The sequence below is a fragment of the Galeopterus variegatus genome, unplaced genomic scaffold (assembly GCF_000696425.1).
Source record: "Galeopterus variegatus unplaced genomic scaffold, G_variegatus-3.0.2 Scaffold1040, whole genome shotgun sequence".
NCBI lineage: Eukaryota > Metazoa > Chordata > Mammalia > Dermoptera > Cynocephalidae > Galeopterus > Galeopterus variegatus.
This window is the reverse complement of record NW_007727151.1, coordinates 290,715-305,291: the sequence shown is the minus strand read 5'-3', so window position 1 is coordinate 305,291 and position 14,577 is coordinate 290,715. Positions and strand designations below refer to the sequence as shown.

The 14,577-nt window shown below is 33.2% G+C and overlaps 1 protein-coding gene across 3 annotated transcripts in view; it reads left to right on the top strand.

Annotated features, from left to right (window-relative positions):
* The first annotated feature begins 709 nt into the window (after positions 1-709).
* ZNF644 (zinc finger protein 644) overlaps positions 710-14,577 on the top strand; it is a 76,853-nt gene continuing 62,985 nt past the window's right edge. For all 3 annotated transcript variants that reach the window (XM_008574408.1, XM_008574407.1, XM_008574406.1), the window contains exon 1: positions 710-769. In XM_008574408.1, coding sequence (XP_008572630.1) covers positions 748-769 — 22 coding nt within the window. In that variant the 5' untranslated portion in view covers positions 710-747. The remainder of the gene's footprint in view (positions 770-14,577) is intronic.

The following is a 14,577-nucleotide window of genomic DNA, read 5'->3' as shown; positions in this document are numbered from 1 at the left end:
AATTCAGGAGAATAAGCTGGTTTCAGGCTGGTGGTGGTGATGTGTAGAGTTTAGAGTAGGACATACTGAATTTTAAGAATTTGTGAAATGTGATAAAATTAGTAGTGGAGGTAGATTTTTGGCAAGTATATTTTCAGTAGATTGTTGGGGTAGAAGACACATACTAGATTAAATTGAGGAAGCAGGAGAGTATCAGTACGTGCTATTCTTTGGAATAACAGTGCTTTACATTTAGTAAGTACTTAGTGTTAGCTATTATTATGATTACTATTAGTATATACTTTTATGCCATCCCATACTGTGTCTTTTGTCTTCAGTTTTTTGGTGTATACATCATAATATTAGATAAAACACTGATCTAGAAAGAAGTGTGTGTTTTATTAATAAGTACTGATTTTAATTATTGCCACTGCCATAGTATTAAATTAATGAAAACGAGTTATTGTAGAATTTTTAAAAAATAGAACTGGAAAGGTTTTTTTTTTTCCAATTAGATTATTGTTCCTCAAAAAAAAAAAAAAAAAAAGTTACTTAGCAGTAGTTTCCTAAAGGTTAAAATGATCATGTTTTAGTTGAATACTTTTTCAGATGTTACATCAAGAAAATAATTTTATTTGCAATTTTTAACTTAAAAAAATAGTGTATTGTAGATGTAGTTATTCATACCCGAAGCAAAAAACTAAATGATGGTCTTTACACGTATTCTTTCAGGTTTGATTTAATTTCGGATGAGAGTGTTGCAGCGAGATGTTAATAAGACAGAGTCTAGGTAAGTAGATGACTACTTTGTTCAATGTTACATATCAAGGTAGGAATAATACGAAAAATTTTAGGAATGTGTCTTTGAGTCCAGAATCAAAGAGTTTTTAAATAAAAATTTGAAATAGAAAGAATTGACTTTTTTTGGCCCAATTGATTTAGATGGGAGTAAAAAAATACAGCTATCAAATTGTGGAACTGAATTCTTAGTTTTCCTTCTTTTTTGTTGAGGTTAATTAAAGCATTCAGGACTATTCTAACATGTTAGAAAATCAAGTTGATGTTTGGTTTAGCCATTCTTGAACTCTCACCAGTTCAGTAAGAGATTTATTGGATTGTTTTATTGTTCTCTCCTTAGTTGGTAATAGTATATGGGTAGTCTTTGCTTTTGTGAATTTTGTTATTTCTGTTAACAAAGCCCTTCCACAGATTGGCTAAATTCACTCATTTGGGACTTCTTTCTGTTAATATAGTGTTCAGAATTATAGTTTTATTGGGGATTTTTTGTGGGTATCTCTACTGTATGACTTTTCTAATGTAGCATTCTGAATAGCTTTCTAAGATTGATGACTTTCAAAAAATTGAATTGTGATCTTGTACTTTGGTTGGTATGTGAAAGAATGTTTTTTAATAATATAAGCATTGAAATTTTGAAATGTTTAAAAAATACATTTACTACCTGTTGGTAAATAAATACTTGTATGGCTTCAGGATATATTCAGAGTAAAAAGAATACTTTGATCAAACAGCAGTTAATTTGGTCTTTCTGTAGTCTAACCAGATGTTTCAGTTGTCAAAATTTGCTGATCTCAATGTTTGTTTTTAAAAAAAGAAGCCTAGGATGAGAAGTGCTATGATTGATTGAGTAATGTGCAGTTAAGTAATGTAATCTCAATCAGTGGTTTAGGCATGCTTTGAAGCAAAGTTTTCTTTCTTTTTTTGCTATTATGCAATAATAATAGTAGTGGTAGTTCGAAGAATATTTATTCTTTAAATTCTATTAAGTGCTTCTCATACCTTATTAATCATTATAGTACTTCCTATGTGGTAGGTACCGCTGTGTAGAAAAAAATTAATTTTATTTTTGATTAATAGTGGGCTATTTCTGAAGAGAGGATAATTTATTTTTATAGCATTTATTATAAAGAACACTTGCTTGTATATCGTCTTGAAGTGAAGAAACCAGATTTTTATATTTTGATATCCTATAGAGATTTTATTTGCTAGTTGAATATATAATGTTTGTTAGAACCTTTGTTCTGCTTTCCTATATGTTTGATATTGCTCGTGGGATGACACTGGTTTAACATACTCTGTCCTTATTCCACCACAATTATATATGCATTTTTTTCCTTTTTTGTTACGGTATAGTTTACATATGGTAACGTATAAAATGTAAAGTATAGAGCCGAATGATTTTTTACATATATATTTACACATGTAACCACCATCTAGGTCACGATATAGAACATTTCATTATCCCAGAAAGTGCCTTTTGCTCTTCCCCTTTCCAAGACAATAACCTTTCCCCGAGGTAAGCGTCTTTCTGAAGACTATTAGCATAGTTTAGTTTTGCCTGTTCTTGGAGTTTATATACATAGAATTATATAATATATATACTTTAGCATAAATTATATATATGTAATAATGTTTTTGAGTTTAATCTATGTTGTTGTGAGTATATCAGTAGTTCATTATTCTTTTATTGCTGAGAAATGTTCCATTGTATGGACATATCTCAAATTGTTTATATGTTCTCTGTATAATTTTGTTTATTGGATTCTCTAAGTCTCTGGCCTTACTTGCCAACTTCTCTCCATTGTATTATTTTCCTTCCTCTATCTGTCTCCTTCATTGTCCCCCATCACCTGCAGAATAAAATGTAGTAAGCCTTATAACATGGTATACGATTATCACACTGCAGCTATGCCAAAATGCCTAGAATTATATGAATGAACTAAGTATGCTGTGTCATACTCCTATTTCTGGTCCTAAGTATGTGTTGTCACTCTCCCTCAATCCTCTCGCCTCCCCCAATTGCCACTACTCTTCCTCCTGGTTGTCAGCTTATCTCCTGAAATGGCCTATCTCAAGTGTCGTCTCATCCTTTAAGCTATGCCTTGTCATACTACAGGCATCTGTCTTCTTTATTAGACTATGAGCTCTTTGAAGATAAAAACCATTCATGTCTCATTTATCTTAGTAGCTCAGTGCTCAGGATATTATATGCACTCAGTGAGTTGTTTGTTAAACATAGATCAATGAACTGAGGTCTCTCTCAGATAGGGATTCTGGATACTGGCTAGAATGGGATGGGTCATTAGCACTTCAGTTGATGTTTAGCTATAGGAAGGAGCCAATGAAGGCAATCTAGAGGCGGCATTATAGACATTTTGGAAAGAAAAATAAAATATCCCCCATGACTTTTTTTCAATCAGGTTGAAATAAAATGGGTAATACTATTCTTAGTTCAGACCTTAAGTAAGAGTGACTGTCATTGTTGATTTTGATTACTATTTCCAAATGAAGGCATTAACGTTTCAGTGGAAACTGAAGTGTTTGCTTCTAAGAGTATTCTCTTTGTAGATTTGTACTGGTTATTTATTTTTTTCATTTAAAGATTTTAAAAGATGTCTAATACAAGTAGAAGATTAGAAATACTGGTCACGTGTAAGAAGTAAAGAAAATGTTTCCTCATTTCTCTAAAGGTAAAAAACTATTGGGATGGAGGAAGAAACTGAAGAATTATAGTCTGGAACTGTGATAACATTTTTGTTTCCTGTAGCTTAGTAATCTTGCTGTTTGTTGAAAGGTATTTTTTTAAAAATGTTTTATTATTATAGATATATAATATATAAAAACAATATGCTTTCTTAAGAAATGAAATATTTAAAAAATTATAAAGCATCTTGACTAGTTTGTTTCTTCTATATTTGAAATTCGGCTAGTTGGGTTGGCTATAGTAGTCACCTGAGGATTTTTATACCTGAAGTTTGCCCTCTAGCAAGTCCAAAGCGAGGAGAGGTTCTTCCCCACTGGGATCAATTTGTTGCTTTTCCTCTCTGCAGCTTCTGCCACAAAAATTGAACACAGAGTTGGACATTGACCCTATCTCATGCTGTTCCTTCTGTCTCTCTACGAGGATTTTCTTAGACTCAAAGAGTCTTACAAATGTAGAATCTTGGTTATTTCTTTTACTTTATCCTGTATGTAAAGGGTGTTTAGTTTTCTTGTTGATAAGATTCAAGGATCCAGAGAAATTTAACTTTGAGATTGCTTGACTTACATTTATGTCTCTAAAAGATTTTAGGCTAGTTTTTCTTCTCAGAGGTTGATAGGTATACCTCAGTTTCAGACTCTTCCTTTTCATTTTGTGCTTCAATATTTCACATAGGCAGCTGCTGCTTTTCTTTTTCCAGAATCCCTGAATCCAAGGATTTGGAATTCTTTATGGATGTTTTTTCTTTATTAGATTTGTTTCCTTAGTTTCTAAATTAACCTCCCTGTGTCTCAGTTTCTCTGAGGGTAGAGACTGTAGCGCTAAAGTGCTGCCCTTTGTAGCATGAAAAAGAAAACTTTTTAATTAAGATAATTCTTTGTTCTTCATTTTAGATGAGATCGCACAATTGTACATTTGACTTTTTTTTCCCAGCAGTATTGCTAAGTAACATTTAGTATTTTCAAATTTTAATTTTTAAATGAAAGTCACAGGTGCTTGTATGTACGAGCAAATCAGCAGTGTTTAAAGTAAAAAATAAAACTCTCCTCCTGCTCAGCACGGTACTCTCCTTAAGTTACCAAAAATAACTGGTATGTATTCTGAATCTTTCTTTCCATTTATCAATATATCTTGGACATTTTTATATACATGTACCACATTTAATATAACGATTTCCTTATGAGTGTTTAGGTAAATCTTAGGATTTTTTTTTGCTTGTATAAGTGGTGCTACGATAATTATTCTTGATTGTGTCATTGGGAGTGTGTGAGAGTATCTGTGAGATGATTTGTAGCAATGGATTGCTGGGTCGAAGGATATGTGCGCTTTAACTTCAGATATATATTGCAAAAGTGCAGTGTGATTATACCACTTAACATTTCTATTGGCAATTTATGAGACTGTCTGTTTCCCTACACTCTGGTAAGTATTAACCAATGTTTTAATCCTTGCTGGTCTAATTGGCGAAAAGTGGTATTTATTTTGCTGTGCATTTCTTTGATTGTGAGATTCCTCAAAGGTTTGAAATGTCACCTTCATCATAACTTAAAATTCCATTGGAGAACATATAATTTGCAAAGATTTTTATCCTTGTGTTAACATAACATCAATTAACATACCTTTGCATTTAAAGTTATTTAATATTGAATAATCAGATTATTTGCCTTTTTTCCCCTCATATTATTTATTTAGGATATTATTTCCTTATGGCAAATTTCTTTTTAGTTTGCTACTAACTAACATTAGCATAGTCTGTAAGTAAAAATAAAAGCTGTTACTAGATATTAGGTTAAGTCTAGATTAATAGCAAAGTGCTCAAAATCTGCAGTCTTTTGTAACTCAAGAATTAGAATACTTTCCTTCTTTGTGGTTTTTACTATCCTTACTGAGTATAAGCTATAGGTATTAGTCTCAGCTCCAGCTCTGAAATCAGTGAACTCCTTTTTTCGAATTCTTTAATTCTAGAACCTACTAAATTTAAGACCAGAAAGAAGAAAGTTGAGGTAATCCTTGACATTATTATGATGGTTTTCTCTTAGTTATTTTTAAGAATTAAGATATTGGCTTGTTTTGGGTTTATTTACTTATTTTTGTACAGTATTTTCTTGTGTGATGCCTTTATTCCAGGATATGTTTATGTCTCTCTTGGTCTACATCCCGTAAAACTCATCCTTGGTTTCACTGTGCTTTTTCATTTATTTAAAGGGATAAGTAGGCTACATTGACCTCTTTTGAAGCTGAGCTGTCAATCTGTTTTTGCCAAAAAAGAAAGTTTCATCCAGGCCTGTGTTTAATGTAAAAGTTTCTATCCAAATCTGAAGTGTTTTTTAACTTAACAGTTGAAAGGTTAAATGGCAAATATCCCAATATTTGAACAGGAAACCATAAAACTACCCCCTCAGACTGATGAATTTTGCTGTTGCTTTAGTTTAGCCTTCCATAGTATATTTAAGCTGTAAATAAAGATGCCAAGTACAGCAAGACATTCAGTAAGCCTTTACTGAAACCTAATGTTCTCTGCACTATGCTCTGTGTTAAGGATGCCTCAGTAATTAGAATTCTTAGTGCCATACAAATAATTATATGTTATAAAACAGAATACTGTCAGGTACGAATGATGTAGTATAGTAGGACTAAGGAAGGAATTTGAAGGAAGAAAGCAGGAAAGGCTTCATAGAGGAAGGTGATGTTTGAGTTGGGTCCTGAAGAAAAGAATAGAATTTTGATTGGAGGGTTACCTTGGGAAAATATGAGCAGAGGAGGCATGAACTAAAGCTCTTATTTTAGTTCCCAGAAATTATTTTGTAAAGCAATGTCATTAAATGGATGTCCATGTTTCTGCTGTTACTGGCATTTTCTTAAATGCTCTAGAGTTTACATTTTACTACAGCTTAGGAATTTATCATTTGAACTGTTTTCTTGTTATTTTTTTCCAAACTGTTTAAACAAGTCTGATTTTGAACCCATGAAGAAATAAATTATAGTGTACAATTATACTGATCATTAATTTAATTACTACAATATTACACTTAAAGGTATGAGGTTCAGAAATAATAAATGACTGGCTTGAGGTCAGTTGGATAATTGCAAAGACAGAATTAGAACTAAGTCTTCTGACTTTTATCTATTGTTCTTTTGAGATGACCATTAAAAGCAGATATTTGAAACCTTTTATGGTCTTCTAGCTATGCTGAGGACTGTGGGCCTACCTTTCACATGATTGGTGCTCAGTATATATTTGTTTAATGTTTCATTGATTTATTTACTGTTTTATGAATTGATTATTGTAAATTAAATTGGTTTTAGCTCATACTTGATACTAGTTACTACTCTGAGGAAGAAAGATGACTAAATATGTAATTGCAATTAAGTGTGATTAGTGTTGTATTAGTCTGTGTTCCTGGAAGGAAAGGGCCATATGTTTTATTTATTTATGTACATTCAAGCACCTAGGACAATACTTATAGAAGGCATTTAATAAATATTTATTGAATGACTGAATGGAAATATGGCAAGGCCTCTTAGAATAAGTGACACAAATTGAAACTTAGAGGAACTGTTGGTGGTTTGTCTAGATAAAAAATTGGGGAAGGATTGTTAGCACAAGAAATAGCATGTACAAAGGATGAGAGGTAAGAAAGGGAAGATTGGAACTAAAAGAAATGTATGTGTTGTGTGTAGAGCTCAACATGGGGTGGGGATGGGGGAGTGACTAGTTTCAAGAGCTAAGACTAGAGAATAAGGCTGGGCAATTTTATTGAGGGTCTTACAAGGCTGGGCAATTTTATTGAGGGTCTTATAAACCATTTTAAGAAGTTTGGATTAACAGAGTAATGAGAAAACTATTCAAGGAGTTTAAGTGTGAGGAAGTGATGTGATTACATCTTTGTTTTAGAAAAGGAACCTAATTAAAATGTGGCAGCAGATCACAGGGGAAGCTAGTTTGGATTCAGGAAAGTATCAAGAGGATGCTGGCTTGACTTTGGTGGTAGTGGGGATAGGGAGATGTAGTTGGATTTGAGAGAGATGTAGACAACAAAGTAGATCAGCTTTTTTTTTTGTTTGTTTGTTTTGTTTTGTGACCGGTAAGGGGATCATAGCCCTTGGCTTGGTGTTGCCCGCACCGCGCTCAGCCAGTGAGCGCACCGGCCATCCCTATATAGGATCCGAACCCACGGCCTCTGCGCTCCCAGCGCCGCACTCTCCCGAGTGAGCCACAGGGTCGGCCCAAAGTAGATCAGCTTTGATGATTAATTGTAATGGAGTTGGGGGTGGGAGAGTAAGGAAGGAATTAAGGATGATTCATGTTTCTAGCCTGGGGTGGGCAGTAGTGCTGTATTCACCGATAGAAACTGTGAAGAAGAAGGTTTGGAGAGAACAAGAGCTATGTTTTAGCTATATTGAGCTCAAAGTAGCTCAGGACATCTGTGTAGAAATGTCAGCAGTTAGATATAAGAAGCTATTACTTAAGAGAGGGAGATCTGAGTCATTAGCGTTACATCTTCATATCCCACAAATTTATTTTTTGTTCCAATACTTCTCTGCAAGGTATTACAAAGCATGTTTTTATATTAAATATTCGGGTGACCTAAAGATTGTTGAGAAATGACTTGCACCATGTCAATTTATGAGCTGCTGTTTTTCTCAGAGATTCTGGCCTCTGCTTATTCTAAATTACACAAGATTTAATACCGTTAGTGAATAATTGTACTACTGATGGCAAGAGTCTAACCAAAAATACTTAAATAGCTAAAGTTATATTTAATGTATTGAATCTTAGATTTATATTAGTAGTGTCTAGTACATAGTGGCTGAATAGGAATTCTGATAGTATTTGACAATGAAACATTTGCTACCTTGATAACAAGTTTAGGTTAAAGTGACACTGAAGTCTTTAAGTCAGTCATGATTTAGCAAATCATTTGGATAAAAGGTATATGTGAGAGCAGGATCTTGCCTACCTTATTAATTATTATATACTTACTATCTAGGCAGTTCTTGGCACAGAGGTCTTCAATAAATATTTGAATAATCAATCAATATTGACATACAGCGCTTTAATATCTAATCAAATTTTATTTTTAGTTAGGAAACAGCAGTAGCAGATGGACTTTTTAAGGTTAGTTCTTAAAAAGAGTTTATTCCCAGCTTAAAGAATTGTACTTTTGTTTTCAATATTAGGCTGCAGCAAAATGCTTACTAAAAAAATAGTAGGAGAAGAAACAGTATTTTCCCTCTTAAATTACCCTATAACAATTCATATTTATAGTACCTTATTTCTGTGTACTTCTCTTCCAACAGACATTTCTCTTTCCAGTCAGAACATTTTTACTGACATTTATGAAACATGTCTTGAAATAAAAACATTTCGGGCATTTTCACTTGTGTATAGACATCACCATGTCTAAAACTGGATTAGTTACCTTTGTTTTCAAAACTTTTCTTGCTAATGTGATCACCGTTCTCTTGTCATCAAAGCCAACATTCCTCTGAATTTTTATGTTGGTTTCTGTCTTAAAGATTCGATCATTTACTATGTCTTTTTGCTTTTGCTTTGTCAGTATAGCATGTATTTATCTTTTCTTTTTATTCCCTTTCTATTAATTCGTTTACACTATCTCTTACATTCATCTGTGGATATGTCTTTGCTCCTTTCATTTCATTTGTATAAGACCATTTGATTCAACATTTTAGGATGTTACCGTAACTATATTACTTGCTCAAAAAACATTAACACTGGCCAACCACAAAAACAAAACATTAACAACTCCTTAAGGATACATTTTAATTCTTAGGTCTTATCCAAGAACTTCCAAATTCTTGTTTCAATAAACTTTAATAGATTCTTCTATTATTTTTTTAGTAAGCATTTTGCTGCAGCCTAATTGATATCATTGTTCTTTGAAAATCCTCACTGTACTTTTACTCGTATCTTTTTTTTACCAATCTCATTCCCAATTCATCTCTACTCTTGAAATTTAACTCATCTAGGGAAGTTCAGCTCAAATCCTGCCTCTGCCTGAGGTAACATTGTCCCTAGTGTATAGGAGAAAAGATTTCTTTCTTCACCCATCTCTAGGTTCTTGGCAGAGAACCCTTTAACAAAAGACAGATTAACAAGAGAAAAGCATATAAATTTATTTAATGAAAGTTTTATGTGATATGGAAGCCTTCAGAAATGAGGACTCCAAAAAACTGGAGAAAGCTGTATTTTTATGGACTATCATGCAGAAGTATGATTGCAGAACAAAAGGGTATGATTTGATGCTAATAAACTGGGGGGTACTTAGCAAAGACTGTTTGTTCAGATTATTTTTGGTGTCTCTGTGACATTCCTTCCCTCCATAGAGGGGGAGACCTCTATCACATGTGGGTTTTTAGGGAAGAAGGGGAAGAAAAGGTCAGAGAGAACTTTTTGCTTTTGCTGTTTTCTCAAATGCCAAGGTGCCCTATTTAGGTGTAGCATTTCCTGTACCCATCACTAGGAAGTCACTTTTTCTTGATGTCTGTGGTAATTGTAATCTGAACCACCTATTAGTTGAATGACTTAAAATAATAAGTATTGATATTTCTTGCAGTACCCTCTGTAGTTGACAGGCTCTTACAGTTTTTGACTGATTAAAAATTAAAACCATTATAACCTTAAAATAATTTTTTTAACAAAAGTTTGTATAGTGTTTTTTCTCTCTACATTTGACAAGCTCTCAGATATTTTTTACCTAATGGACTAAAACACAAAATCATGATAAACCCAGACTTATTTTATTTAACATTTATATGGTGCTTATTATGTGCCAAGGATTGTTATAAGGACCTTATAAATATTAACTCAATCCTTATTTTACAGTTAACTGAGATATAATGAATTCAGCAGTGGAAGAGCTGGGATTTGAACTAGGAAGTCTAGCTTCAGAGTGTGTGCTCTTAAGACTGTTATATTATTGCTCTCATTAGCTGTGAAGTAACAGATGAAATCATATGCACAAAAATATATAATCGTATGTATACTCTTATTTATACTGTCACCTATTTCTCCCTCTGCCTTAGGTTATTTTGGAGCAAATCCAGACATGTTATTGTTCCCCATTCTACCACCATTGATAATTTTTCCAATTATTTTTATTGTGGTAAAGTACACAAAACAAAATTTATTACCCTCTTACCATTTTTAAGTGTACAGTACAGTGTTATTAAATGCATTCATAATGTTTCCCAACTATCACCATCACCCCTCTCCATAACTCTTTTCGTCTTGTGAAACCAAAACTATACCCATTAAATGATAACTCTTCATTTCCCCCTTTTCGCCTAGACCCTGGAAACCACCATTCTCCTATATGTCTCTTTGAATTTGACTACTCTTAAGTATCTCATAGAAGCAGAAATCATAGAGTATTTGTCTTTTTGTGACTGGCTTATTTCACTTAATATAATGTCCTCAGGGTTCATCCATGTCATAGCATTTTACAGAATTTCCTTCCTGTAAATGCTGCCTAATAAATCCATTGTATGTATATGAGGATACTTCAGAAAGTTTATGGAAAAATGCAATTAAAAGATAATAGGAGTTTCCATGAACTTTTTGAAGACCCCTTGTATATACTACATTTTGTTTATCCGTTTATTCATTGATAGACACTTGGGTTGCTTCCATGATTAAGCTATTGTGAATAATGCTGCTATGAACATGGATGTACAAATATCTCTTTGAGACCCTCTTTTCCATTACTTAGGATATATACCCAGAACTGTAATTGCTGGATCATATGGTAATTCTAGTTTTAGTTTTTTGAGGAACTGCCATACTGCATTCCACATTGACTACACCATTTGACTTTCCCACCAGCAGTGCACAGATGTTGCTATTTCTCTACACCCTCATCAGTATTTTATATTTTCTGTTTTTTTATGAGGTCATAATCTCATTGTGGTTTTGATTTGCATTTCCCTATGATTAGTGATGTTGAGCATCTTTTCCTATGCTTTTTGGTCATTTGTATGTATATCTTCTTTGAAGAAATATTTGTCCAAATTTTTTGCCCGTTTTTAATCAGGTTATTTAATTTTCTTTTGTTGAGTTGTAAGAGTTCTCTAAATATTCTCGGTATTACTCCCTTATCAGATATGTGATATGCAAATATTTTTTCTCATTCTGTGGGTTGTCTTTTTATTCTGTGTATATTGTCTTGTTACACAAAATTTTTAAATTTTCATGAAGTCCAATTTGTTTATTTTGCTGTTGTTGTTTCCTGTGTCTTTGGTGTCATATACAATAAAACATCGCCAAAGCCAATGTCGTGATGCTTTTTCCCTGTTTTCTTCGGAATTATAGTTTTAGCTCTTACATTTGGGTCTTTGATCCATTTTGAGTTCTGTTTTGAGTTTTTGTACATGGTATAAAGTAAGAGTCCAGCTTTATTCTTTTACATGTGTTTATCCATTTTTCTTAATACCATTTGTTGAAAAGTTAGTTCATTTCCCATTGAATGGTCTTGACAAGGATGTCAAAATCATTTAACACAAAGGTGTATTTCTGGACTCTCTATTATATTCTATTCTCTTGGTCTATTTTTCTGTCTTCATGCCAGTACCACACTGTTTTGATTACTGTAACTTTGTAGTTTTGAAACTAGGAAGTATGACACCTGCAATTTGTTCTTTTTCAAGATTGTTTTAGCTATTTGGGGTCCCTTGAGATTCCATATGAATTTTTGGATGGATTTTTCTATCTGCAGAAAATGTCTTTGGGATTCTGGTAGAGATTGAATTGTATCTGTAGATTGCTTTATTTAGTATGGACATCTTAATGTATTAAGTCTTATAGTCCATGAACATGGGATGTGTTTCTGTTTATTTGTGTCTTTGATTTCTTTCAGAAGTGTTTTGTAGTTTTTAATGTGTTTATTCTTTTTGATGCTATTGTAATTGGAATTATTTTCTTAATTTTTTTTTTTTAGATTGATCATTTTTACTTTATAGAAACAGCTGATTTTTGTGTGTTGATTGTGTGTGCTACAACTTTGCTGAATTCTTTTATTAGTCCTTCCTTCCTCCCTCCCTCCTCCCTCCCTGGCTGGAAATTCCGGTACTGTGTTATATAGTAGTGGCAAAACTGGCATTTTTTTTTTCTTTTTTCTTGATGTTAGAGGAAAAGCTTTCAGTCTTTCACCATTGAGTATGATGTTAGCTGTGGGCTTTTTGTATGTCGTTTTTATTATGTTGAAGTTATTTCCTCCTATTCCTAGTTTGTTGATTGTGTTAATTATGAGAGAGTGTTGAATTTTGTAAAATACTTTTTCTGTATCAATTGAGATGATCATGTGGTTTTTATCCTTGTGGTTTGTTACACTGATTGATTTTTATGTTGAACCATCCTTGCATTTCAGGATAAATTCCACTTGATCACAGTGTATAATTCTTTTAATGTGCTGTTCACTTTTTTTTTTTTTTTGGTGGCTGGCTGGTACTAGGAACTGAACCCATGACTTTGAGGTTATATGGCTGTGCTCTAACCAACTGAGCTAACGGGCTAGCCCTTAATGTGCTGGTGAATTTTGTTTGAGGTTCTCAATCTCTTTTCTACATAGATAAATGAAGGCTCACAGATGACTTTCATAATTAAGCCATAGTGCAATGTATACTGTCTTTTACTCTATCCTTTCCTACTAAGGAAAATATGTTCAATGGAATGTAAGTGGTAATAGATTTTTCAATAGATAGTTATTTATATACCCCAGTATTTGGTTGCACATGTTTCATATTAATTACAACACATGATAATCATGATACCTGGATTCTAAACCATTGCTTTCAATTATGGCTGCACATTACAGTGCCATAGGAGATACACACACACACACACACACACACACACACGCACATGAACACACAAGGGTATTTCAAATAATTAGTGGAAAATGGAATTAAAATATAATATGAATCTTCCTGTGATTTATTTATATATATATAAATATGTGTGTATATATATATATATATATATATATATATATACATATTGTATGTATATACATATGTATATCATAATTAGCAAATTATCTTAATTAAGGTCATTTGCATGGGCCCTAAATATAAGTTTTCTGTTGCATGGGCTGAAAGGAGATCCATATGTTTTATGTCTCAGATGTATAGAAACTAAGTTCTTTTCTGACTATTAAGGAAATTGACTTAGGTGCCTATCCAGGTAGATATACATCTTATTGCCGTATAGGGTTGCAGTAATATGGGTAGGTAGGACCAAATTTTTTCTTAGGCACATCTACTTATATGCCCAAACAGGTATTCTGCTTACTTCCTGGCATTTGTAGTAAAACATGATGGAGGTGACCTTAGTTTGGTGTTTTTAGAGGGCAGAAGTTACTAGTTAGTCACTTATATCACAGTAGAACCTTCATATGCCTTTACAATTTAGAACAATCTTATTGGTTCTGCCAAGATAAGTGTATTGTCTTCTAGGGCTGCCATAAGGAAATATCACAGACTAGATAACTTAAACAAGAAAAATTTATTTTCTCACATTTCTGGATGTTGGAAGTCCAAGATCAAGATATTGTCAGGTTTGGTTTCTTGTAAAGCCTCTCTTCTTAGCTTGCAGATAGCTGCCTTTTTATTGTGTCCTTACACGGCCTTTTCTCTGTGGGTGTCCATCCTTGATGTGTCTCTGTATGTCCTACTCTCCCCTTCTTGAAAGGACACCAGCCAGTTTGGATTAGGGCCTACCCTAATGGCTTCATTTTAACTTAATTATTTCTTTAAAGGCCCTCTCTCCAAATACAGTCACGTGCTGTGAGGTACTGGGGAGTTAGGATTTCAATATTTGTTTTTTTTTTTTTTTTTTTCATTAAATTTTTATTTTGTCAATATACAATGTATATGATTATTATGGCCCATCACCGACACCTCCCTCCCTCCTCTCTCTCTCCCCTCCCCTCCGAGAATGTCCTTTCGGTTTGCTTGTCGTAACAACTTCAAAAAGGTATAGTTGTTATATCTTCTCCCCCCCCCCCCCGGTTTTTTCTGTGTGTGTATGTGAGTGAATTGATTTGTTTTTTGTTTTTATTTTTTTTTAGCTCCCACCAATG